Source organism: Ischnura elegans, chromosome 12, assembly GCF_921293095.1.
Source record: "Ischnura elegans chromosome 12, ioIscEleg1.1, whole genome shotgun sequence".
Classification (NCBI taxonomy): Eukaryota; Metazoa; Arthropoda; class Insecta; order Odonata; family Coenagrionidae; genus Ischnura; species Ischnura elegans.
In genome coordinates, this window is record NC_060257.1 from 41,609,060 (window position 1) to 41,633,322 (window position 24,263).

At 36.5% G+C, this 24,263-nt stretch overlaps 1 protein-coding gene across 2 annotated transcripts in view; it reads left to right on the forward strand.

The window, feature by feature from the left end:
- LOC124168757 (lysosomal alpha-glucosidase-like) overlaps nt 1-24,263 on the forward strand; it is a 42,908-nt gene that overhangs the window by 9,848 nt on the left and 8,797 nt on the right. Inside the window, exons 7-18 of one of the 2 annotated variants that reach the window (XM_046547027.1) lie at nt 3,107-3,121; nt 5,396-5,486; nt 7,328-7,496; nt 8,870-8,939; nt 9,207-9,311; nt 12,463-12,580; nt 12,743-12,879; nt 13,945-14,183; nt 17,710-17,843; nt 20,275-20,426; nt 21,155-21,303; nt 23,601-23,685. In XM_046547027.1, the coding sequence (XP_046402983.1) occupies nt 3,107-3,121; nt 5,396-5,486; nt 7,328-7,496; nt 8,870-8,939; nt 9,207-9,311; nt 12,463-12,580; nt 12,743-12,879; nt 13,945-14,183; nt 17,710-17,843; nt 20,275-20,426; nt 21,155-21,303; nt 23,601-23,685 (1,464 nt within the window). The remainder of the gene's footprint in view (nt 1-3,106; nt 3,122-5,395; nt 5,487-7,327; nt 7,497-8,869; nt 8,940-9,206; nt 9,312-12,462; nt 12,581-12,742; nt 12,880-13,944; nt 14,184-17,709; nt 17,844-20,274; nt 20,427-21,154; nt 21,304-23,600; nt 23,686-24,263) is intronic. The other variant, XM_046547028.1, reaches the window with a different exon arrangement.

The following is a 24,263-nucleotide window of genomic DNA, read 5'->3' on the forward strand; positions in this document are numbered from 1 at the left end:
GACCATTTTTTGTTAGATAAGTTAGGCATGATCCAATGGTTGAAATAATCCGTAAATGTATATGTTCCTAATCTCCCAATGTTCTCAACCCAATGAAATTATTTAGATGATAAAACATAAGTATGTAGATGGAGAAGGAACTGAGAAAATGTACAATGTAGGAATCTGTCTTGGAGAGACAAAATTTATGGTTCCCAATAGGATATAAATTTTGTAAATACTAAATTTTAGACTAGTTTAGTTTGGAATAAAATTACCTGAAAAGGAGATAAGGTTTTTTACTGAGAGTTTTTTGGGTAATGTGGTGGATGACACAGTATATTTTAGATATGGCATGGATCTTGTGGGACAGTACTTATTGCCTTACACTCATGCTGCAGTACACTCTCTTTATTACGAAGTTCACAGGACCAAAAAACCAGAGATTCGTAATAGCGAATTTCGTATAAACGTTTCTTTTAAGAATCTTAAGTTCATAAAGTTATGCAAGGCAATCGAGAAATGCAGTTATCCTGCAGAATGCAACACTGCATTACAATTGTGCGTGAACTCACTATCGTGACGAACTGATCGAGCTGGGCGTGCAATGCAGCCGAAGCTGAAAAAAATCGCTGTTTGCGGGAATGAAGAACGGGCGAAACACTGAACAGCTCTTCACGTCATCTCAGATTAAGTGTTACTTTGTTCAGATTATGCCCAAAGTGAGAGTTCCTTTATGCCAAACGTCGCATAGGGCAAATGGAAAGGTGCCAAATTTGAAATTTCGGATACGCTTGAACTTTTCCAATTTTCGTATCACTGGAAGTTTGTAAATGGTATATTCGTAAGAGGAGGACTTACTTTACGTCCAATTTACGAGTGCAGAGTTCCCACTCAACCGTGAATTTCGTCTACCGTGAAAAAACCTGGAAATAGCCGTGAAAGTCGTGAAACCTTAACATTCACTCAAACTTGAATGTAGATCTAAGATTGACGGATCAAAAGAAACATTGAAATGTGGAACATGTTTCAAGGTCAGTCACGCGCAGACACTGTCCACGCATATATGTGCACACGTATATTCGAAGAGCAATTATTGGTCCGTGTGTCATGACGACGCACAGATCTTAAGGATGTGATTGGACGATCTTTAACCAAAGTGATCATTATCCCTGGCGAGAAATCACACACCTCTTCACTTCCCTGTCACCCTCCATTTTCCCACTCACAACCCTTAGCCGGCCCTAAATTTTGCTAATGATAGGTGACGTCATGAGAGCACTTTCATTGCTGCGATTGTATTCCCGGCGTCTATCACATTTGCTACATTTGTAGTTAACGTGCGGCCTGTGATCAATATTTCTTCCTAAAATGGCTTATCAACAGACCGTGAATTTGACGCAATTTAGACCGTGAAAACCTGGAAAAAAACGTGAATTTTATAATTTAGTTAGAGTGGTAACCCTGGAGCGGTAATGAGTGAGTCCACAGAAATGAAGCTTATCATATGATGTTGCATGCGCACTGATGTATCTCCTACTGAAGAAAGAACCGTAATTGACGCTCTTGTGCACAGTGAACGAGGAGAACTTAAATGTTGCGCAATTGTTATAACGTAGAGTACTATATATCTGCCTAAATGCCGTTCCTTATTCGTGGAACTTTGTAATAAAGTTCTTTTTGTAGCTGGCCGGACCAGGACTGAGGTTTGAAATTTCGTGATAAAATTTCGTAATAACATTTCTTTTACCATAGATCGGTTAGGCATATTCGTTGGGACCAACAAATTGATTCATAATAACGAGAACTTCGTAATAAGGTTGTTCGTAATAACGAGAGTCTACTGTAATCAGTGGTGGTTCATCAGGTGAGAATGAGCACCAGGTTTCCCTCCATTGATATTTCCCTCTCCTTCCTTCATTCAATGACCTTAGCTGCTAGTCGCCTCCTTCAAATACCATGCCATTAACAACAGATAATCAAAGGTTGATGGTTTAGCTGTGAGGAAAGTTAATGTGGGGATTCCAATTAATTTAATATTCTTAGTATCCAACAATTGGTCTGGTGTCAAGATGCTATCTTATGTTAGAATCAGAAAATACGAGGGCCTTTTTTTGTCCAATCTCCAATAGCTCAGCAAAAACACCATACAAGCAACAGGTGGGTGCTGTGCGGATATGGCAACTGCGCATCCTCCGCACCACACGCTCACTTCATTTCTGACCATAAGTTGTTAGTTTAACGATAGTGGCAATCGCATTCACTACACTACCTCAATTAATTCTCCTGCCAAATGTGCACTGTGGAGCGACAGCCAGAAAACTCGCCGAATGGCTTCAGTATTTACTTTTCTTGAACTTCATGCCGATGAAAGAGAATTTTATTATTAATGCAGCTGCTAAGTATGACACATTGCGCCCATTTCCATTCAAAACAAAAGAAGAGACATGCTGAATTCTGTGTGTGTTCTCATCCATCCAAAACAAGTGTTCTCATCCATGGCAATGCCCGTCATCTCTGCGCTGATGCAGCCCAACTGCTCCTTGAGCAATTTCAAGGGGACACTTTCGACACCCGCCGTACAATGCCGACATTGTGCCGTGTGATTTCCATTTTAATGCTGAAATAAAGATGTGGCTAGGAGGGTTCAAACGAGCGATTAGCTTCAGGAAAAAGGCAACATTCATTGGAATGGAAGTCATTGGTGGCTACATCCTATGAAGATGGTACATTGAAGCTTGTCCGCAGGCACAACCAATGCCTCAATCGCCGAGGTGATTATATCGAAAGGACACCACAAGTGTGCTCAATATTTACCTATGAAATAATTTTTAATCAATCATTTCGTCTTCTGTTCATGGCCCATCGGAGCTTGAAAAAAAAGGCCCTCGTATCTAACAGCACGAAGGTTTTGCCTAACCAGTAAAATTGGGAAATGAGCAACATGGTTGAAACTTTATAAAAATTAGCTCTCTGAAGGGATGAACAGACCTGTGGTATACCTGAAACTGTGATGTCTAGAACTACAGTGTATCCAAAAGTTACTATTCACTGCTTTCATGGCCTTTGTTGTTGTTGACAGTAAAAATTGTTGATAGTAACATTTAAATTAATTTGTTACATGTAGACCGATGTACATAAGGTAAGATGGTTGAAAAATATTTTATTATTTATTGTTGATGTTGATATGCATATTTACTCCTAATTTTACTATAGTAATTCCCTTTAGCATGTAGTAGGTAATCAGAGTTTTGTCTGTAATGTTTGTTTTTTTAATACAGTTACTATCAGCTGAATGAATGGATGTGAAATGGAGCTTAATGACTTTTGTTGATACTTAATTTTCTGAATTTGTGTGATGCTTTGAAAAGTAAGTTATAAAGAAATGAAATGGAAAACCCTTTATTTTTATATATCCATAAGGTATCATTCAGTCATTTTTTAAGCATCATTTCTTATTATTGTTCTTGTTTGCCTTTTTGGCAATTGGCTGCTGGAAGTAGGGACAATGATAACTATTTTTGCATGAAAGACCTGATTTTTAAATTGAATTGCAGGTCATGATATATTGCTTAAATGAACATGTTAATAATATTGCAACATTTATGTCATGTGGAAATGTTTGAATACTGCATCCAGTTCTAAGGCGAAGGATGTACGTAGAATGTTGTTTCTGCATATTTTTCTCTGTAATAAATTTTTCTTTATTAATGTTGTTGTGTTTATGGTGGCATCCATTTAGTTCAGTATCTTTTTAATTTCATATGAATTTGAAAATTTGTTTATTTCAATTGTTTTTCTCTTCAATTACTTTGATAAAATAGTTGAATTGAAGCAACTCTTGTCAATCCAGCTAGGAACTTCATTTTGTATATAATAGGGTGCCTCGTTTAGCCACTTTTTTTTAGGAGCGAATTGTAATACCCGGCAAAAGTTGGTTACCTGGATGGCTATTACAAATATGATTTTTTTTCCAAATGGGTTAATGTCTTCTGTTCCCCAATTTGCCTTGGAATTTCAAACTTTTTAGCGAAAAACAATAAAAATGATTATGATTTATGAATTAAATTTAGTTTGAGCCAGCACTCTTTTTTGCAATGGAGAATAACTTTGGAGTTTAGTTGATATTTCAAACCAAATACGTCAGCTATATACCTTCTAATTATCGAGAAAGTGGCCTTTAATTGTGTCCATGAAAGAAATTTTGTGGGGTACGTAACCCGCAACACTCATCCTTATTTTACGCTATGCATGCGTAAAAGGATGCGAAACAGAAATGATTTCAGTCTGAAAATGTCAAGGGTAGTCACTAAGATGGGAGAACGATCTTTTATGCCATCGCCGACTGTATTGATTATTGATTTTCGTTTATGAATATATCACTGAGGATAGAAACCATCATTTGGGGCTATTTTTATGATGGTTATATGTTCCTCAGGGGTCAATTTGGTCAGGAAAAGGGTTTATTTTAATTTGATCAAGCAAATACGCAGTTCCTCGCTCACTTAGCTAGTGAAGCTAGCCAAGCGACCCAGTGCCCACCACATGAAGGGGTTGTGCGCCTTGGGCTCCTCCGCCTCCTCTACCCAACCAACCGACCAACCATAGAAATCCAGACCAGTTTATTTAGTCTGAATTGTCACCGTCCGGAAATATTGACAAAAATTGAGGTTTAGATTGAAATTTTGCTGGAACTTAAGCATGGTTAATAACTGAAAATTGAGTTTTTTTTTCAATTTTATTGCTTGGAAATGTCTTGTGAAGTGCCTTACGGTTTTGTTTTTCACAATTTTTTGACAATTTATATGTCACCAGTTATAACGAAGTATTTGAGCTCTTGGTTTGGTGAGCTCCACTGGTGGTGAAAATTCTAGACCATGTTGATACATATGTATATCATGCCATCTGTATAACCTATCTACATTCGAATTTATAATAGCATTAAAATATCCTTGGTTGGGCCGAAACACAGGGCACAAAAAGATAAAAAAACACTCACTGAACTAAATTTTCGGTGGTATACATCCACCCTCCTCAGAGTTAGGTAGGAGACTGTAGGTAAAGGATGAAAGATAGCTGAAGGAAGGGGAAATAGTGGGGAGGTAGGGTCCAAAGGGAGCGGGGGAAGAGTGTGCTGAGGCAATTAAGGGATTATCGGTTAATATTTAAGCCGGGAGGAAGAAATGCAGGTTAATTAGAAGGAATTAAGTTTTTAATAGGATAGTATTTGGAAATTTTATGAAACTGGTAACTGTGGGAAGGCCCTTATGAATGCATGTCTTGAACTGGTAGAGGCATGGCTGTTACCTTCTGTTTGCTGCGATAAAAGTTTCTTTCTGAAAGTATGCTATGCAGATATCTAAATGGTACTAATTTGGCACTATCGTATCTAAAATTGTAAATCCTCTTTTATCAGACCAATTTGTACGGCAGTCATCCCTTCTACATGGCTACAGAAAAGGATGGATCCAGTCATGGTGTATTTCTTCTGAACAGTAACGCAATGGGTATGTAATGGTTCATGACAAGTTGTGAGTTTTTTGCCCATGTGGTGGAATGGTTGTTTTTCAGGAAGCAGTTGAGTGTACATTTTGTTTTATTTACTGAGGAATAGCCTAAATTGCACTGCATGGAGTGACAAATTTTGGCTGTGAATGCACTTATGCATGAATGAGAAAGGGTCATTCCATGCCAATCATCACAGCTCCCAACCCGGCCGTCCCAGATTTGCTTGAAATTTGGTAGGAAGTTAATGCGCATGAAATTGTACTCATACACAAAATTTTAACCCTCAGCTATACACAAAATTCATACAGCAGGGTTGCAAACATGACAAAAAAATGCAAAATTTTCCCGCTCATGCTCTGCCATTTTTCACTGCCACCTCTCCTATGGCATTGAGGTTTGGGGCCATTCTTCCTCATCTAAAGAGTTATTCATTCTACAGAAAAGAGCCATTAGAATTATTACCAATTCTAACGTAAGGGAACACTGCAAACCACTATTCAGGCAGCAAGGGATTATGACATAGTACGGTCTATACAAAATATAAATGTTTAATAAATGTTAAAGTGAATATTGACAGCCATAAAACTGGTGCTGATGTCCACCATTACAACACAAGGCTCAAAAATAATCTGTTACAGCCCCACTGTAGGTTGTCAACTACAAAAAATTCTTTTGACCATGTTAAACTTTGCATGTTCAACCACTTACCTCAAGAGGCAAGAAATTGTACTTTAAGAAAGTTTAAAGGTGTTCTTCACTCGTGGATAGTGACTCAAGCTTTTTATTCACTCAATGAATTTCTGGAGAGCAATACTCTAAATTGTATATTCTAGCTTTAGTTTTTCTTTGACGAAGACTATTACATTGTATTATGTTTAATGTTGAATAAATTATGATTATGATTATGATTACATAAATAAATTATAGCTTAGCTAATAATTGTGGTAGAATCTGCCTGTTGATCTCATTTGAAAGCGTGAGGAACATATTTTCTTTGAAAAATGTTAGATTTTAAAATAAAGGTTTCAAGTATAAAATAGCCCGTTTTTAATTTTTTCCTTTCATGCTGTACTGTGTAAATGACAGCATGTATCCAGATGTATATTAAAGATATACCCATAAAATGTTTTTATGTAAATTTAGTTGTTGTATCAATGTGTAAGCTAACATATCGATGGCTAAGTTCTAACAACACGTATCTCAAAATTAGCAACTTTTCAGGGGAGCAAAAGAATGATTAATTTCTTTTACTTGCACACTGAAATTAAAAACCAAAAGTTTATAAAACTGAAAAAGAAGCATTCATTTGCAAATAAAGAGTTATTCTTTGCTTGTATTTTATTTTTTTAATGTTATTACACTTTGTTTAAGATACCTGTCTCAAACCGGCTGAATTTGAGATACATGTTGTTAGAACTTAGCCATCGATATGCATATATGTACATATTATTTTCTCTACTGTATATTTTTTACAGTTATGGATAGAAAATAAATTATGTATAGCTTTTCACTCTCTCTTTCAATTTTTAAATTTTTTAAGGTGTGTCTGATAACAACTTAATTAATTGGAAAATGCTTTATGGTTCTCCTCAGGGAGCAATAGAAAATTTAGTAAGTTCCTGTAAACTTTGCATTAAATTTAGCTTGCTGGTCTGCATGCAGGTTTCATTTTACTTGATATAGTGAAGTTATTTTACTAGTGAGCACGTTTGAGTTGATTTGTGCCAGTTTAGTGTTGTGTGATGTTGGACTTTGAAAAGAAAGTCGTGTTGACGTTAATTTTTAGTAGAAAAATTTGGCTAATTTTTTGCCTCATTCTTGAATATTGATTTTTGTTCAGAGGTGATATTGCAACCCGGTCCAGCAGTCACCTTCCGTGCCATTGGAGGAGTTATTGATCTTCACTTCTTCCTTGGCCCTTCACCCCGTGAAGTCGTTGCACAGTACACAGATCTCGTTGGCAGGCCATTCATGCCACCTTTGTGGGGACTTGGATTTCATTTGTGCAGGTGGGATTATTCAATAGCACTATTCATTATAGTTTTATGTCTGTATTTTTCACTCCTGACCAATTTCTGCAACGATGGGATATTGTACCTAGACCATCGTGGCAGATCCAGGATAGGAACAAAAGGGGTAGTAGCCTAGCAGCTGTAATGGGGGTCCCAACAAAATTACCACTCTATCTAGTGTAAATTTGATACCTTAGGGGGGGCATCGCCCCCTTTAGCCTTTCTCTGGACCTGCCACTGGATTTTAACATACCAAAAGCATTTAAAATAAGCTATAAGTTAAGAGCTAATTTGAATTTCAATTTGTTAAATATATCGGAGAATATAGCTAAATACTTTTGTACACTGTGGCAACGTCCAAAAATGACATGGCGAGAACACATTCGCAACCTGGCCCAGAGATGCCGCCTTGATCTGAATATATTAAGAGTTTTAAGCAGCACGACATGGGGTGCGGACCGCACCACCTCGATTTTACTCCATCAATCTCTGATTCGATCTAAATTGGACTACGGGTGCTTCAATTACTCATCCGGACGGGAGTCTTATGTGCGACCGTTGACATTGGTCCATAACTAAGGATTACGCCTAGCCACCGGTGCTTTTAGAACCTCACCTATCCACAGCCTGTATATGGATGTAGGGGAGCCGCCTCTGACTATTCATAGGCTTATTCTGAATGGCAATCATATCTCCAAAATTTTATCAATGAAGGGACACCCATGTTTTTAACATCATTTTTAATCCTAGGTTTGTAGAAATTTTTAACTGAAGAACGGGGGCCACTAAGCCATTAAGTGTTAGTTTCCAGCGTTTTATTGAAGGAGTTGACATCTCTCTACCGGAGGTATATGCGTTTGGGTTTTCAATAATGATGGACGGATCCAGGATTTTTTTTTGATCCGGATTCGGATCAGATCCTTGATTTTCGGAGCTGGATCTTTCGGATCAGATATTTTCGGATCCAAAAGCAAAGCATTTTCAAATTCCTGATGCTGAGATTCCCCCGATGACTGTTCAATCTCTTGGGAAGAGTCACACTATGTGCCAGTCGTATTTTGCCTTTTTTATTTTCCACGGCTGAAATTCTGCTACGTAACCACTGCGAGAGCTTTCAAACAAAACGATTCATGAGTAGGACAAAAGATGAAGTTTTATTTGTGATTGAATTGTGAATAAGCAATTTTGTGAAATAAAAAAATAGCCTTAAACTTCATATAGAATTTGTTAATTATAATGCATGCATACTTGTGTTGGATTTTCTTTCTAAGCCCATTATAGTATTTTAATTTGCTGAAACCTTTATACTCTAGTGATTGGTTTGTCACAATAGTTAAATGTATTGATTTTTTTAATTCTCTCCATTTCAGGTTTGGGTATAAAACTCTCAACAGGACGAGAGAAGTTTGTGAAAGTGTAAGAAAGGCTGGAATTCCTCTGGTGAGTTCTAGTTTACATAACTGTAATTGGTGAATAGCTGTAATACACTGAATTTTTTATCTACAATTTTAACGTAATTTCTGTCAAAGTCTGTAATAGAATTTAGCCTTTTAGCTACAAAGATTAAGTGCGAGTCATGTACTTCTCCTTTTGAAGTTATTTTGGTTACATTTTATACTTTGCTATTTTATCATCTGTATTGATTTCAATTCATCTGTGATAGTTATCATTTAAAAATACTTTATTATGCTCTCTTTTTTCTTTCAGGATGTTCAATGGAATGATCTTGACTACATGAAACAGGGAAATGATTTCACATACGATCCAGAAACTTTCAAAGGCCTTCCTGAGTTTGTTGAAGAGCTTCACAAAGTAAGTGTAATTTTATTTATACGTATATTTTACCTTTCAAGCCTTAATTTTTGAATCCATATTTTAGAGATCAACCGAAAATACCAATTTTCTCTGAACACAATAATTTTTATGGAAAAGTAATAATAATAACTTGTTATTCCACATACATTAAAATTATTAATATTGATTTTACTTCTTTCTTTTGACCTCAATTTTTAATGTTAATAGTGTCTTGGAGTGTGGGTTCTTAAGAATTAAATGCTATTTTTTGCCAACTTTTTGGTATATTTTTATTAGATATGGGTAAAATAGCATATTTCTCGAATTCGAATATCGAATTTGAATATTAAATCATTGCTCGATTATTCGAATACCTCGAATACTAAATGATGAATGCTGGAATGTTTGACTCGGTTGCCTATGCAGCAGGCAACACAAGATTTTGGGGAGTAATTTTGATTTCCTTTAAATGATTCGAACAGGAATTTAGCTGATTAATGAATATTTTAATTTTATGGAAACGATTGGGCATATAATAAATTCAACTAACATCGCTTTACCCCCACTCCTGCTGCCAAGTGCTAGCTGACAATCTGAGGTATTTTGTAAAATACAAGCTCTTCTCCACCAGATTTTCTTCAATTATTTTCAGTCCATCTTTGGGAGTTCTCATGAGATAAGAAGATGAATTGGAATAGCTATCAGGGAGAAACCAAATATTCTGAGAAAATATCCCTTTGTCTGGGACTGTAACAATAAAGATTTATAGCACCACTCATAAATGGTAACTTGATATATGTTTTCGGAAAAAAATACCGCATCAACTTCCGAGAAGCTCTGCTGCTCATATCGAGTTTCGCCAGAATGTTAAGTCTCCGTCGTATTTTGACATTTATTTCTTTGCGTAAAATGCTTTAATAAACTCAGAAATACGTCGTATTTCTGAGTTTATTATAGCATTCTTAAATTCTGAGTTTATTAAAGCAAATTTCTTATTCTTTTTGAAATTACGCGCATATTACAAATATTTCAATTCAATAAAGGTGTAACATAAATTGACGAAAGTCATTCTTAGACACCTTTTGTGCTAATAGATGACTCATGCAGCGGTTGACCTCCACAGAAATGGGAAACTTCGAAGCTGGTAGGGAAAAAAAGGTCAGTGGGGGAGAAAAGGGAGGGCCTGAAACACGTTTCTATTGTTCTCGTGTAACTTGGTATTTTTTTCGAAGCTAAGGTCTTCGTAATATGATCGCTGAGCGAGCTGTGACCTTTTTTTTATTTCGAAGAAGAGGAAAGCCTCAGAGGGGGGGGCTATTGCTGAATAGAGAGGGATACCGGATCTTGGGAAATGCGCTAATGTAAGTATCCCACGGACTCACGCAGCAGTTGACTTCCAGAAATGGGGAACTTCAAAGCAGGTAGCCAGAAAAAGGTCAGTGGGTGAGAAAAGGGGGGAGGGGGTGAAACACGTTTTTATTGTCCTCGTAACTCGATATTTTTTTCGAAGCAGGGGTCTTCGTAATGCGATCCCTGCGCGAGCTGGGACCTTTTGTTTGATTTCGGAGAAGAGGAAAGCGTCAGAGTGGGTGAGGCGAGTGCTGAATGGAGGGGGATAGCGGATCATGGGAAATGCCCTAAGGTTGCTATCCCACGGCACTGAGGTTCTCCTGGTGGGGGGAATCGGGGATTTTCGGATTTTTTCACCCGACCATTTTCGGTTCCCCTCGTCGAACTTTTCACCGCTAAAATCCACGAATTTGATGTAATTCGTCAACTTGCGTAAAATGGCGCTGCGAGCACTAAATGACTACAGTTCTCTACATTTTTCCTAGTCAACTACCAACGATGTGCCTGCGACAGTGTATGACACGAAATTCAAAGTATTCGAGGTATTCGAGGCGGTACTTTTCGCATAACTATTCGAAACCTCGAATATCGAATACTTTCTAGTATTCGAGGTATTCGAGTATTCGCGGATACTATTCGCACATCTCTAATTTTTATACCTTTCATAGGGCTTTTTTGCCATATGATTTTTTATCATGAAATATTCATATTTGTTGTAAAAAAGCCCTGATGAAGGTAAAAAAATATACCGAAACATAGGCAAAAAATTTGCGTGTAATTATTAAGGACCAACACTTGAAGACTCTAATCAACATTATTAATATTATTATTACTTTTTCATGATGATTACTAAATTCCTTACAGTCATACTTGAAGAGAACCCAATAATTTTTGCCCGTGTTCTCAGGGAGAAAAGTAATAGAAGGACTATGCTTGAGTTTAAGTGACTTATTGACTAATTATGCAACCCAAGCATCACTAAGATACAAAATACAGTGAAGTGGATGTTGATTTTATGCTTTCATTTTGAAGGGTAACTAAAGATGTTATTATTGTTGATGGCAAACCAAAGTCTACTTCTGTTATGTTCAGTTTGTAATCTTTGAAGGAATGATTTCAAGAATTTGAAGCTAGTGTGTTTTGATGATGATCATTCTTTTGTTTCTCCAAAATAAGAATTTTTACTCACTATTTTCGGAACCAACCCAAAATACCCAGATTTGTAATTTATTCAGCAAGTCTTGTTTAAATCATCATTTCTTTTTTGAAACTATAAATCTTAATTCCTAGATCTATTATCTGGTTTTCCCAACTTGTGTACTGCTGCAGATGAAATATGATATTGACACAGTTTTTGTTTTTGGTAGCCTTTAGCTTATATTCCCAAACTAGTGAGGGCTTTTTTCTTAAGAACTCATATAAATATATGTGTTGTGTGTATATGTAAGTATATGTGTCTTAAGAACTCAAATAAATTTATGTGTTGAAAAAAAAACACTCTTAATTCCTGGTTTAAGTTGATGGCTTTGCAGATCAGCTTCTATTCAGCCATATTATATAAGCTTTTTCATGAGTCCTATTTTGTTAACAGCAGAATAACTAAGAGTGTGCTCCACTGTGAAATTGACCATTAATAGGAGTGGGAAAACGATCCCTGACAAATTGATTGCTTATCATCTTCAGTTGTCTCATTTATCAACGTATATTTTCAATTTTGACTCTTATCATCCAATTTTTATGAAAAGATGATGTTGCGATAGAAAAATTTCATTGTGTGTGATGTCTCGGTTTATTTAACTGGTGTTATTCTCCTTTCCAGTTGGGTATGCATTACGTACCTCTCATTGATGCTGGCATCAGTGGTGGAGACAAGGCTGGCACATACCCTCCTTATGATGAAGGATTGGCTGCTGGTGTTTTCATCAAAAACTCCTCTGGTATGTTTAATTTTATGTTGCCCTATTTCCTGATCCATTCAATGCCTACAGAAAATGGATTGCTTCAGATGTAATTCAGTGGAAGTTACAAAGTTTAATTATTCCATCATAAAAGCCTACATATTTTTTCTTTTTTATATACATGTATATATTTCCATTCAGGTCTTCCATTTGTTGGCAAGGTGTGGAACAAGGTATCAACCGTATGGCCTGACTTCACTAATCCAACCAGTGTTCCGTATTGGAGTACCCAGATGGAGAGACTTCATAAGCAAGTTGCTTTTGATGGGGCATGGATTGTAAGTTGAAAGTTTTTTCATTTCTGGAATTGCTTTAAATCTCCAGCTATATTTACCTCTTATAGGTTGAATAACTCCTGGGGAAAATTGATAAAGGGGACTATTTTCCTGATCAAGCGGCATAAGAAAACTGAAAATCACTGTCATGGCATAAATTATGGCTCGGGGCAGTATAACTGGCATGCGTCTTTTTTTTAAGGCCTGAATAAGGTGTACACCTTTTAGCTTAGCCAATTTATGTTGTATTCAGTTTGAAATTCACCAATGTAGAAAGGATTATTTAATGGATTTGAAGTGCATGTCTTTAACTTCATTGAGAATGTATAGTGTGTACTTTATTTGGGTTTTCTTTCCGAGCTCTTAATTTTGTACTCATGGTGATAAAATTTTTTTAAAGAAGTAGTTTCTATCTATTGCATTCCTTGAAAGTTAATGAGCCACCCTTATTGTGCGATTAGCTCCGCTGTGATTTTTCAAATACGTTGCAACTTTTAAAAAATTTACCCTTGACTGTGATAACTTCACTAATTAAACAGAAGAAGAGTCTTGAGAAAACTTGTATGGCAGATGCTATTGTGAAGAAATCTGATAGCTGTTGACCCACTAATGCACTACACCAAACCTAAGGATTTTGTAAAGGCTCTTTTTCCACAGAAATTATCACTCCATGACCATTAAAACTGTCAGTTATTGTAATTGCATGTGCCTATTAAACTGTGGAAGTCACAAAGTTTTTCTTCTAAGTTATCAATATTGCTTCAGATTTCAGTTAAGCAATTGTAGTGTAAATGCTTTCTACCTCATACTGCATAATTTTCCGTCTGTATCTTAAAACTCATTTAATCAAAATTTTCAAGATTTTCTCTTAAACTTTTTGTATAAATAATATCAATTCATTTCTTTATGCATTTCACGAAGATAAATATCTGTGATGTAAGAAGAATAAGTGGTCTAGTACAAATTGCTTTTAGTTTCGTATTTCCTGGTGAGTGTAAGAATGCTATTATGTACCTAGTTCTTTTCCAACTGACTCTTGTTCAACCATCACTATTTTTTTTACCTTAGGATATGAATGAGCCTTCAAACTTCTACTCTGGCACTGAGAAAGGATGTCCTACCTCTGGAACAGAACCTGGGCCATATGGAAGGAGAGAGGCTGACTTGGAACATCCCCCCTACCTACCTCCTGTTGAAGGCTCGCTCCTTGCTTTCAAGACTGTCTGCATGTCCGCTAGGCACTTTGCCGGCTCCCATTATGACGTTCACAATCTTCATGGGTTCACTCATGCTATTGTCACTAGCTTGTAAGTATCTACATAAAGTAATTACCTGTGGTGCATTGATACCAAACTAATGACATATTTTAATGGTGAATTTGTGATGAAATTAGTAAGCTATGCATTTCGAACTCACTTTTTCATTGGTAGGCTCAGCTCCCAAAAAGTAGAAGAATGGAGGCATTGGGCAACACTGTAATAGATACAGTAAAACTTCGATTTTACGCACTTTGATTTTACATCAAGTCTCGTTTTTGCGCAGCGACAGTTGCAGACAAGTCCGGCCGGAAAGCATAGGGAATTGCAATGGTGAAACTTCGATTTTACATCTTTTCTTGATTTTACGCAGTTTTTCGTATAACCCAGCCCCTTATAGGCCGCTAATTTTGATTTCACGCAGTTGTCTCTCGGCTTGTTTTGAAAATCCCGACTGGAGCAATATGAAGTTAGGTTATTTATTCGTCTCAATGAGTTGCAAAAATGAATTCAGGAACGGTTGAAATGACGTCGCGCTGTTGAGCGCGAAACTAAAAACATCGCGAATCTAATTAATGCTTTCCCCTGCGCCCTCTCAGTAATATTTCAGGCTCCTTTTAGGAACACGAATAATGCTCTTAGTTCAATCAGTTTGCCGTTGAAGGATATCGAAACCTAAAACATACGGCAATCGCCGTGTATGCGTAACTACTTTTGATTAAGACAGATGATCGCCGGAGATGTTAACATTATCACCTTTCGTTTATTATTCGACTAATTGATCGACGCTGTTTATAACATATTTATTGTAATTACAGTAGATGGTCGTTAATCTGAAATTATGAACTACTGAATATCTATCCCTAACGGAAGGTTTTCTAGAATTTTGCCAACACTATGTTTCCCGTCGCCCCAGCGAACTATAACGGCGAAATGAGCCGTTAAAAATCCTGCTTTGCCAAAATTTTAGCTTCCAAGGTGATCCAAAAAAGATATTCGAACTTCTAGTATGGACGTAAGTCGATGGTGATTCAACACGATGGTAAAAGCAGCATGCGTTGTCTCATTCCGCGGGCTAACCCCACATCTGCGGGACGAATGGAGGCGAGAGAAAGTTGCTTGCGCGGTGGGCTCATCAGAACTGACTCAACTTGAATCTCATTGTCAGTGGGTTTAAATGCAACATGGTTGGAACTTGGATAGCTATTAGCTTAACTCTGCTTGGTGGCAAGTGTTTATTTTTAATGGAACGGGAGTTAATGCCCTCGGAGAATAACTCCCGTCATCAATCGTCATGTAATCATTGAAGTCAAATTCAAGACGTGAATGATAAGGCAGTCCCTGTAAACTCAGGAATGGCTTAGCACCATTATATCGAAGTACAAAAAGTGTCCGGTGTTGTTATCAGATATGGGGAGGCAAATATTACGTGAAGATGAGTCACAGGGCTTGTGAGTCGAAGGTCCCGGCGCTGAATTCGCGGAAGAATGCCGATGAAGAAGCTATACCCGGTAGATTCAATCTACTAATGCTAAAATTTCATAGGAAAATGCTTTATTAATGTGCAAAAATTATAAAGAGGGAAAATTGTTCCGGACTTTTAATAATTTTTTATTCATCACTGGCGGCATGGCGGCAGTTGCGCGGTTATTTAAATAGTTCTAAAAAAAGTGATGTAAACAACAGAAAAATCTGAAATTACGAATACCCCGGGTCCTGTGTGCTCCCTATTATCTATGGCATGCTATTTGGAAGGAGGTAACCGACAGCTGGGGTCATTAGCGCCATGAAGTAAGGGGTGAGGGGATAGTAACCCTATGTTGGGATTAGCCAGGTTGTAATGATAGGCTCCAAAGGGATCAGGACTTAACGTCCCATCTGCTGAACAGAGTGGTGCACTGGAAGTGCCCTCCACACTACACTCAAGTAGGGATAAGGCCATCTCTGATAAGTTTCTGCTACTGCCAGGACTTGAACCCAGGCCCACAGGGTGTAAAGCCTTTGTGATGTATTAGCGAATTTTGCTCCCTGTTAATGGGGTTAATTTGGTTGACTATCCTCATATATCTCATTTCTTCAATCTCCAATCTTTTTTTGTCTGCAGGTGGTTAAACGGATTTCCTGAAACTGCTTTTAATGAGAATATTTTCGAAAATTAGCTTCTCTGCGAGCAATTAGTGTCACCATTCCAAAATTTCTCCTGGGTAACAGAAGTAATCTTAGTGCTAGAAATGCTAGCAATTCAACCATGTTGTTCAACTGTGGGAAACATTGTTCAGGAATGCAACGTTGTTTCTCTTAAGGTAACACGTCAACTGTGGTATTGCTTGTGAGTGAATAAGATTATTAGGCATCATTTTCTTGCCTTCAAATGAGTAATTGAATCCGGGATATCTGACGTCATTGAAAAGGATTTCATGCTCTTTTAAAGTAAAATCTCACATATGAGACTTTTTCTGGTTTCAGTTCTGGCTTAAATCAGAACTGTACTAAAGTGTATGACTAAGCGTTCTAAAAATAATGAGCAAGTGTTATCCTGAAAACTATACTCCACCTCAATACCAACTCTTGATTTTACACACTTTGATTTTACGCAGTGCCCATATTTCGGTCCCTCCAACTGTGTAAAATCAAAGTTTTTCTGTAGAAAATTTAGTGTTTTGACAATTTTTCCAAGGGGTTCAGTGGATTCTAGATTTCATTTCATGCAGCTTGATTTTTTTCCTAATGCTGAAGATATTTAGGGCCTAAAACCAGTAAAAAAATATGGGGTAGGTTGTCATATTTTTTGACGGAAAAGTTACTATCAGCTATCATTTAACTGTGAAAAGAATACTCATGCATCACTCCACTTAAAACCATTAAAAAAAACTATTGTGGGGTTGAATGTTATTTTTATGAAGAAAAAAGTTAATATCAGCTATCATTCTACACTTTGCTCTCACTGCGATTTCCGTTTTCACTCCCAGAAAGCTCAAGCCCGATTCAAGAGCAGGTCAGGCTTTCTTGAACTCAGTGTTCTATGTAAACAAATTCTTTTGTTTATGTATAAAATTAAATACTGTTGAAGAAATACCATTACGTCAGGAGTAATAAAATTTGTAAAATCTCCAGCTTAAAAGTAAAGTTAACTCAAAATATTTAAAACTATTTTTACATGTTAATGTACATGGGGCCAATGTATCCCCTATGAAAAAATTGTATAAACCTGTTTCAAAATTTTATACAATTTATACAATTGCCATGGCAATGTATAAGATTTCAAAATTTTATACAATTTATACAATTGCCATGGCAATGTATAAGATTGTATAAAATTTTGAAACAGGTTTATACAATTTTTTCATAGGGGTAGGCACCTTGAGAATTTGAAGGCAAAAACCAAGAGCTGATATATTGGCATCTTGAGTGTCTAAGGGTTTACTGCAAAAAGATGGACTGATATATCACCCCACTGGCAGTACTAAGGCTAATTTAATTCAGTTAAAACAGGATCATTGGCTTTTAGTCTAAGTGGTGAGTTTTTAAGGCCACCATTATTATGCAAATTATAACTGGAGCTCATGTTTCCTGACAGTGCCATGACAGAGCTGAGAGGAAGGAGACCTTTTGTTATCTCACGCTCCACTTTTGCTGGACACGGACACTATGCTGGCCACTGGAGTGGGGACGAGGCTTCCACATGGACTGACATGGCCAACACAGTACCAGGTGATAATTTGAAACATTTATGCATGGATTTTTTAAAAGTCTCCTCCCTTGCTGGTTGGGGTTAAATTTGTGTCAAACTTCAACTTGAAATTGTTCAGAGTACAGTTCAGGGGCGTATCCAGGGTTTTTTTCTGGGTGGGGGGGGGGGGGGGCAGAAGGGTCTGACTGGTCCTCTCATATATGAGATTAAAAACAAAATACAACAATTACTGTTTGAAAATATTCTCATTTTTTGATATGAAACTTATACATATTAAATTAAGTGATTGAGAATATACGAATTGAGATTGAGGTAATACACAAAATAAAACGAACTTAGGCCCGTATTCTTAGTCGACCCTGTAGGGCCAACCATCCCTGGATACGTCATCAGCCCCTACATAAAGCGATCTCGCCCTACATACGCCACATCAAGCCCCACATATGGCCGTCTTTGGAACTAAACGGGCCCTACTTAATGTAGGGTACCCGAACCAACCCTACACCCTACAAAAACATGACGGCCAAATTTCGTCTGCTGATCACTTCGATTAAAGAATCTATGCTACAATGGATATTAAGGGAGATGAGCTTACACAAACCATTTTAAAATGTACAGTAACTCAGCAGAAAGATAATAATGCTACCACATTATATCCATCAAGTGAATTAAATAATAAAATTTGCTGAAGTATAATAAGTACAATATAGTGGTATACATCGCCTTGTTTCTGCGAATATATATTAATATTTTTCACGTTTGGCACTTGGTATGCTCTTGAGAAACCAATACTTTGTTTACTTATAGCCTTTATACTTTCTATGCCTCTCCCCCTAAATCTGCCTGTGGTACAGGTGATAATATTTGATTTGACAATTTTCTTGATACTTACGCTCAAGAAAAGTACTGTATTTGATGGCATATAAGACGTACCCTCATTTCAGTATGGCCGGCACAAGAAAAGAAGACAGTGTGAAAGCACGGCACCTCAACAGCTTAAGTTAATTCCTTTTTGATCTTATATAATCATATAAATCGAAGCGAGATAGCCAATGAGCTTGATTATGTATTTGTATGTCTAAGCTCATTTGATATCTTTCTCCCAACTCCTTCGATATCACAGAAGTGAGCAAAACACTAGTTACGAATTCGATCCAGTCACAATTACGATATTCTTGCCCATGCTTTGCTGATTTGACTAGAAGTTTTGACATACCATTTACATACTTAGAACAAATGATAGCGGTATGAGAAGAAATGCTATTGCTATTAATAATATATTATCCTCAGTGCTGTTGTTGGAAAAAAAAATTAGGCGGTGCTCACCAAAAAATCCAACAGCTGAACATGTATTATACTTCTGGCCCCAAAGGTATTTTAACGGGTATGCTTATAACGAGTTTGGATTTTATGGGGTATGCCGTACTGGCCCAACTACAGCACTGATTATCCTACGTAATTACCCTACACTATGCTGAATCAACGGAATACTCGTCATATGACTTTGTCTGTTGTGTTGTCAAGTAAAAGTTTTCAAGATGACCAATGGTATTATTTTTCATTTTACAAGCAATGTATTATGTAGAATGAAACAATTATTCACTTATAAAAAATGACTCGATGTTCAAAAAGGACTGACTTCCTTCATTATTTTACTCCAATAAAAAGAAAGTTTTCAACAACCTGAACTCCTGTTGCCTAATACCCCCAAGAGCTTTGAATCACATTATGTATTTCATAGTTAGAACAAGCAATGTTGTAATGCGTCAGCACGTGGAATAACTTCATCAGCACAAAATGGTATTTTTACTCTCCCTATTATGATATCAATACATCCACTGCACAAACGCTCAAAAATCACCCACCAAATGAAATCGGCTCATCTAGTAGCCTAGCATTATGAATGCGCTTAGCTGGCAGTATCCGGAGCATAAACGTCCACCTTCAATTCTCCAAGCTTCGGAGGTGAGCGTTTGTGCTTCGGCTATTGCCACTGAGCGAATTCATATTGCTGGGCTCCTAGACAGGGGCGGATCCAGGATTTCTTTCTGGGGTGGGGCACAAGCAAGGCCGTATCCAGGATTTTGTTCTGGGGAGGGCGCAAGGATACCTCGTAGTACAAAACAAAGGCAATGAAAATGGGACCTTATTAAAAATCTTGCATATTTTTTAAGGGTCTGGGGGGTATACGTGTCCCCACCCTATATTCACCTACGCTTCTAGATGCGTGGATTTGATTAGGTGGGCGATTGTTGAGCGTTTGTGCGGTGGAGATATCAGTATAATTCATTTAGTGAAGCTTTAATTTAAAATATTGGATCCAGATGAGACACTTCTGTGAATTTGGATCCGATCTCATTATCTGATGAATCATATTATCTTCAAATATTTGGATCCACGTTGTCCAATGTGGCATCCCTATTTTTAATATAATATTTAATCTTCTTCTAGCAATATTGAACTTCAATATTTTTGGCGTTCCTCTCGTGGGCGCTGATATCTGTGGATTCAATGGAAATACTACGGTAGAATTATGCTCCAGATGGAGCCAACTTGGAGCCTTCTACCCATTCTCCAGAAATCATAACACGGATGATGGAATTGTGAGTATGCACTATTTATTTAATAACAATAATGGCCCCGTTGGTTTATTGACCCTGTTGGTTTGTGTACAATCTTAAGGCAAGTCAAATAAAATTAGCAATAGAGAATTTAATGGGTTAAGTATGAAAAATATTTCATTATACAATTACAGCATTACAAAAAAAATCACTAGAAAATAAGGAGACATAACACAGGAAATAAACATGGTTTAAATACAATAGCTGTAACAATAATTTTGTTAAGAACAATAGTCGAGGAAAATGTTTCCCGTACACAAGGTATTCATCTGATGAGTAATTAGGGTGTTGTACAAGGTATTATTGTAGTCTAACTTTGAAGATTTTTGGATTATTGATATTCTTTAAATTGGATGGCATTTTATTATAAATGGACATTGTAGTATGATGTAGACTGTGATCGTTGAGATAAAGTTTATTTCTTTTGTAATGTATATAATCGTGTTTACTTGTGAAGTGATGATGTTCCCGCTTGTGAAAGGTAAATAGTTAAGGATGGGATTTTGGATATGGATGATCCATCTGGAAACCAACTGTTTTAATTAAATCTGTTTTTGTATTCAACATATCTACTTATACATGGAATTTGCAAATTTTTTATGCCAAAACACTGGCATAAAAGAGGGTTTGTAGCATCACCAGTTATCCTGAAATACTTTTTATCCTCTTGCTAGCCATTGAATTGATTTTCTTTGTATTTATATTAATAGGATCAGGATCCGGTCAGCCTAGGACCGTTGGTTGTCCAGTCAGCAAGGAAAGCTCTCCTCATACGTTATTCCCTTCTGCCGTACCTGTACACACTGTTTTGGCGAGCTCATGCTTTTGGGGACACCGTGGCTCGACCTCTTTTCTTTGAGTAAGTGTCTTGCTAGTTTGGTTTCACTGCCTAGAGTGAAATAGCATGCATTAATTGCCGAATAAATACGTAAAAATAATTGTCAGCATAGACAAAAGGATCGAAGGAGGTGGAGTTCATATTTTATTGAAAAGTTTTTCTATCAATTATAAATTCCATATTAAGCAAGTATAATTAGTGACAAAAGGCAATGGTCCCTAAATATTTTTACCCTCTTTTTCTATAAATTATAAATTCCATATTAAGCCCAAAATATGATCCCAAAATATTTTTACCCTCTTGTTTCAATGAGCTGAAGGAATTAAAAATTTGCTGTTCCCACATGTTTTATTCTTTCTGACCATGGTTTTCGTAACAGAGTAACATTATCAAGGTGGTCTGAAGCATTGGTTATGTTACTCTGTAACAAAACTATGGTTAGAAAGAATAAAACGCCATGTGGAAACAGCCAAGTTTTTATTCCTTCAACTCTAACAATAAAGGATTTCCACCAGTCACGCCTGCTACTATAAGAACAGGCGGTCCCCGACTTTTTGCACACAATACGTTCCTGAAAACTTGTACGAAAGTTGAACCATTTAGTTCCATACTAATCAGGGGTTATGTTCCAAAAGAGTGAAATATATATACTAAAACCTTATTTTCTGCACAGATTTTAATTTTATGAACTAATGTTAAATAAGAAATTAATAAAATTTCTCACATTACCAAATTCCTTTCGAAAATACACAGAAAATGTAAATTAAAGTTAAAAAAAAAAAACAGAATTCCATTGCGGATACCAAGTGAAACTTCCTCTCTGTGTTTAAGTTGACATTCCACTTATAATATCCATTATGAATAAAAAGACATACCAAGAACCATTACAAAATGCTATTATTGAACCCTTATTCTTGATACCTTTTAATTTTTACACCTCGTTTTCCTCCACGGGTGATATCTCATTACAGTGTGACTCGGGATTGCGTGTATTTCACATGTTATTCAAAAAAGACAAAAAGGCAGAATTGGGAAGATATTTCATGCAATATCGTTATTGAAGGTGTAATATCATATATGAATTAAACAGCTCTCAAATGGAAAAACACTATCAGAAAGAAGCATTCTTATTTATTTATTTTATTGAAAGCTGTGTGATGGCATCTAGTCATATTTTTGAAAAATCTCTCCAATGGAGGCTGAACTACAGCTTTCTTCTTCTCTTGATGAAGGAGCCTGTAGTAAGCAATGTCTCGCTCAAAAAATCACCTTGATTAAAGTCAACACTGCCCTTGATTGTATATGTTCGTATTGTCTGCATGTACTGCCATATGAGACAGTTGAATGTTGGGATGCGCAGTAAACATGGTGGGAATTTTTAAAAATTACAGACAAATGCTTGAAAGTCTGAATTTAGCATACGAAAGTCAAGTACAAGATGTCAATTTGAAATGTACGAAAGTGTGAATTGTACGAAAATTGAGTATATGAAAGTTGTGGACCGCCTGTATTGTTACAACACGAGCGGTGTGCTAAAATGTTTTTACCCTCTTGTTTTAGCATGATTTTTTTAAGCAAATTAAAAGCATGTATTTTGAAGTAAATTTTGGCCATAGTAGGGTGATTACTAAACACCCAGAACCTGTAGCTTGCTGCATCACTGCCGTAACGTCGTTATAGTATACCACGGATCCACTGTGTATTCATCGTTATTCAAGAGAATGGGCAAAAAAAATCTCGGTGAGGAAAAATGTATAATTCGGTAAATTTTTGTGAGCTTTCTCTCTTTAAAAAAATTTAAAAAATGGTAGCTTGTTATGTAGTAAAAAGTTTTTTTACTTTCTTACCATACTTTCTGCTACTGAACAAAATCCTGATATTGACTCACAGAAATGGAATTTGGGTTAGAAGTGTGTAAATGAATACATATACTAGCATCAACTCATCTAGTGTAAGGATATAGTATTTTGAAATGGTCTGGAATGTGAGCTGAAACTGTGATGAAATGTCTTTAACTGCCTTGTTAGCCTTAAGGAATGAACTTTTTTTGACTCCCTAATTTTCTGTAGCAAGTGACTGCATTGAAGGGTGATATCTAATTTGAAATCTCTTTATTTTGCCTGTATTGAACTATTCATTATAAATGTTTTGAGCTGTCTTGATCTCTTTTGGAACTCTCTTGTTTCCTGTCCGTTATACCTAGACAGTTCAACTGAATTTTGTCAGAAATTTAAGGTGAAGTTCATGTTCTTGTTCACAGAATGTCTTGAGATAGATGCTATGCCGGAAGCTTAATTTATCCATCTCCCTCTTGACAGGTTTCCAGATGATCCCAATACTCATGGAATTGACCGGCAGTTTCTCTGGGGCTCTGGTTTCATGATTGTTCCTGTCTTGGACGAGGTATGAACTAATGCAAATTATATGAAGGAATCTTTCCAACTTCTTGGTTAGGGGTTTTTTTATCATGTTACCATATGAACTCGATCCTTGATTACTCTGAAGTTCTCAGGTAGAAAAGCACCTTGAGTAATAGAGTTTAAAATAGCTGAGATTTAAATTAATTATTATTAAATTTAAGAGATTTGAATAGAGATTTTAATTATTGCATATGCATTGAAAATGTTACTTTAAGTTTACGTTGGTGATACACTTGTTCCTCCTTGTAGTTTCATGTCATTAGGTCATAACTTTGGAGCACATGTGTGAAGTTTATTCTCATGTACTGATTAACATAAAAGAAAAAAGAGGGCACTACCACCAAAGTGATCAAAATAAATCTTAATAAAATATAAGGAAAGAATAAGTGACAAATCCCTGACAGCTTATAAAATTGAACATGGAGTTGCTATAGATAATGCTCATTTCCACCTAAACATGTTGAAAAAAATTTTTAATGATCTTGAGAGTTTAACAATGCTCTTAAATCTGATGAATCCAATCATTCTATTCAATATGTTAGATGTATTTTTATTAAATTT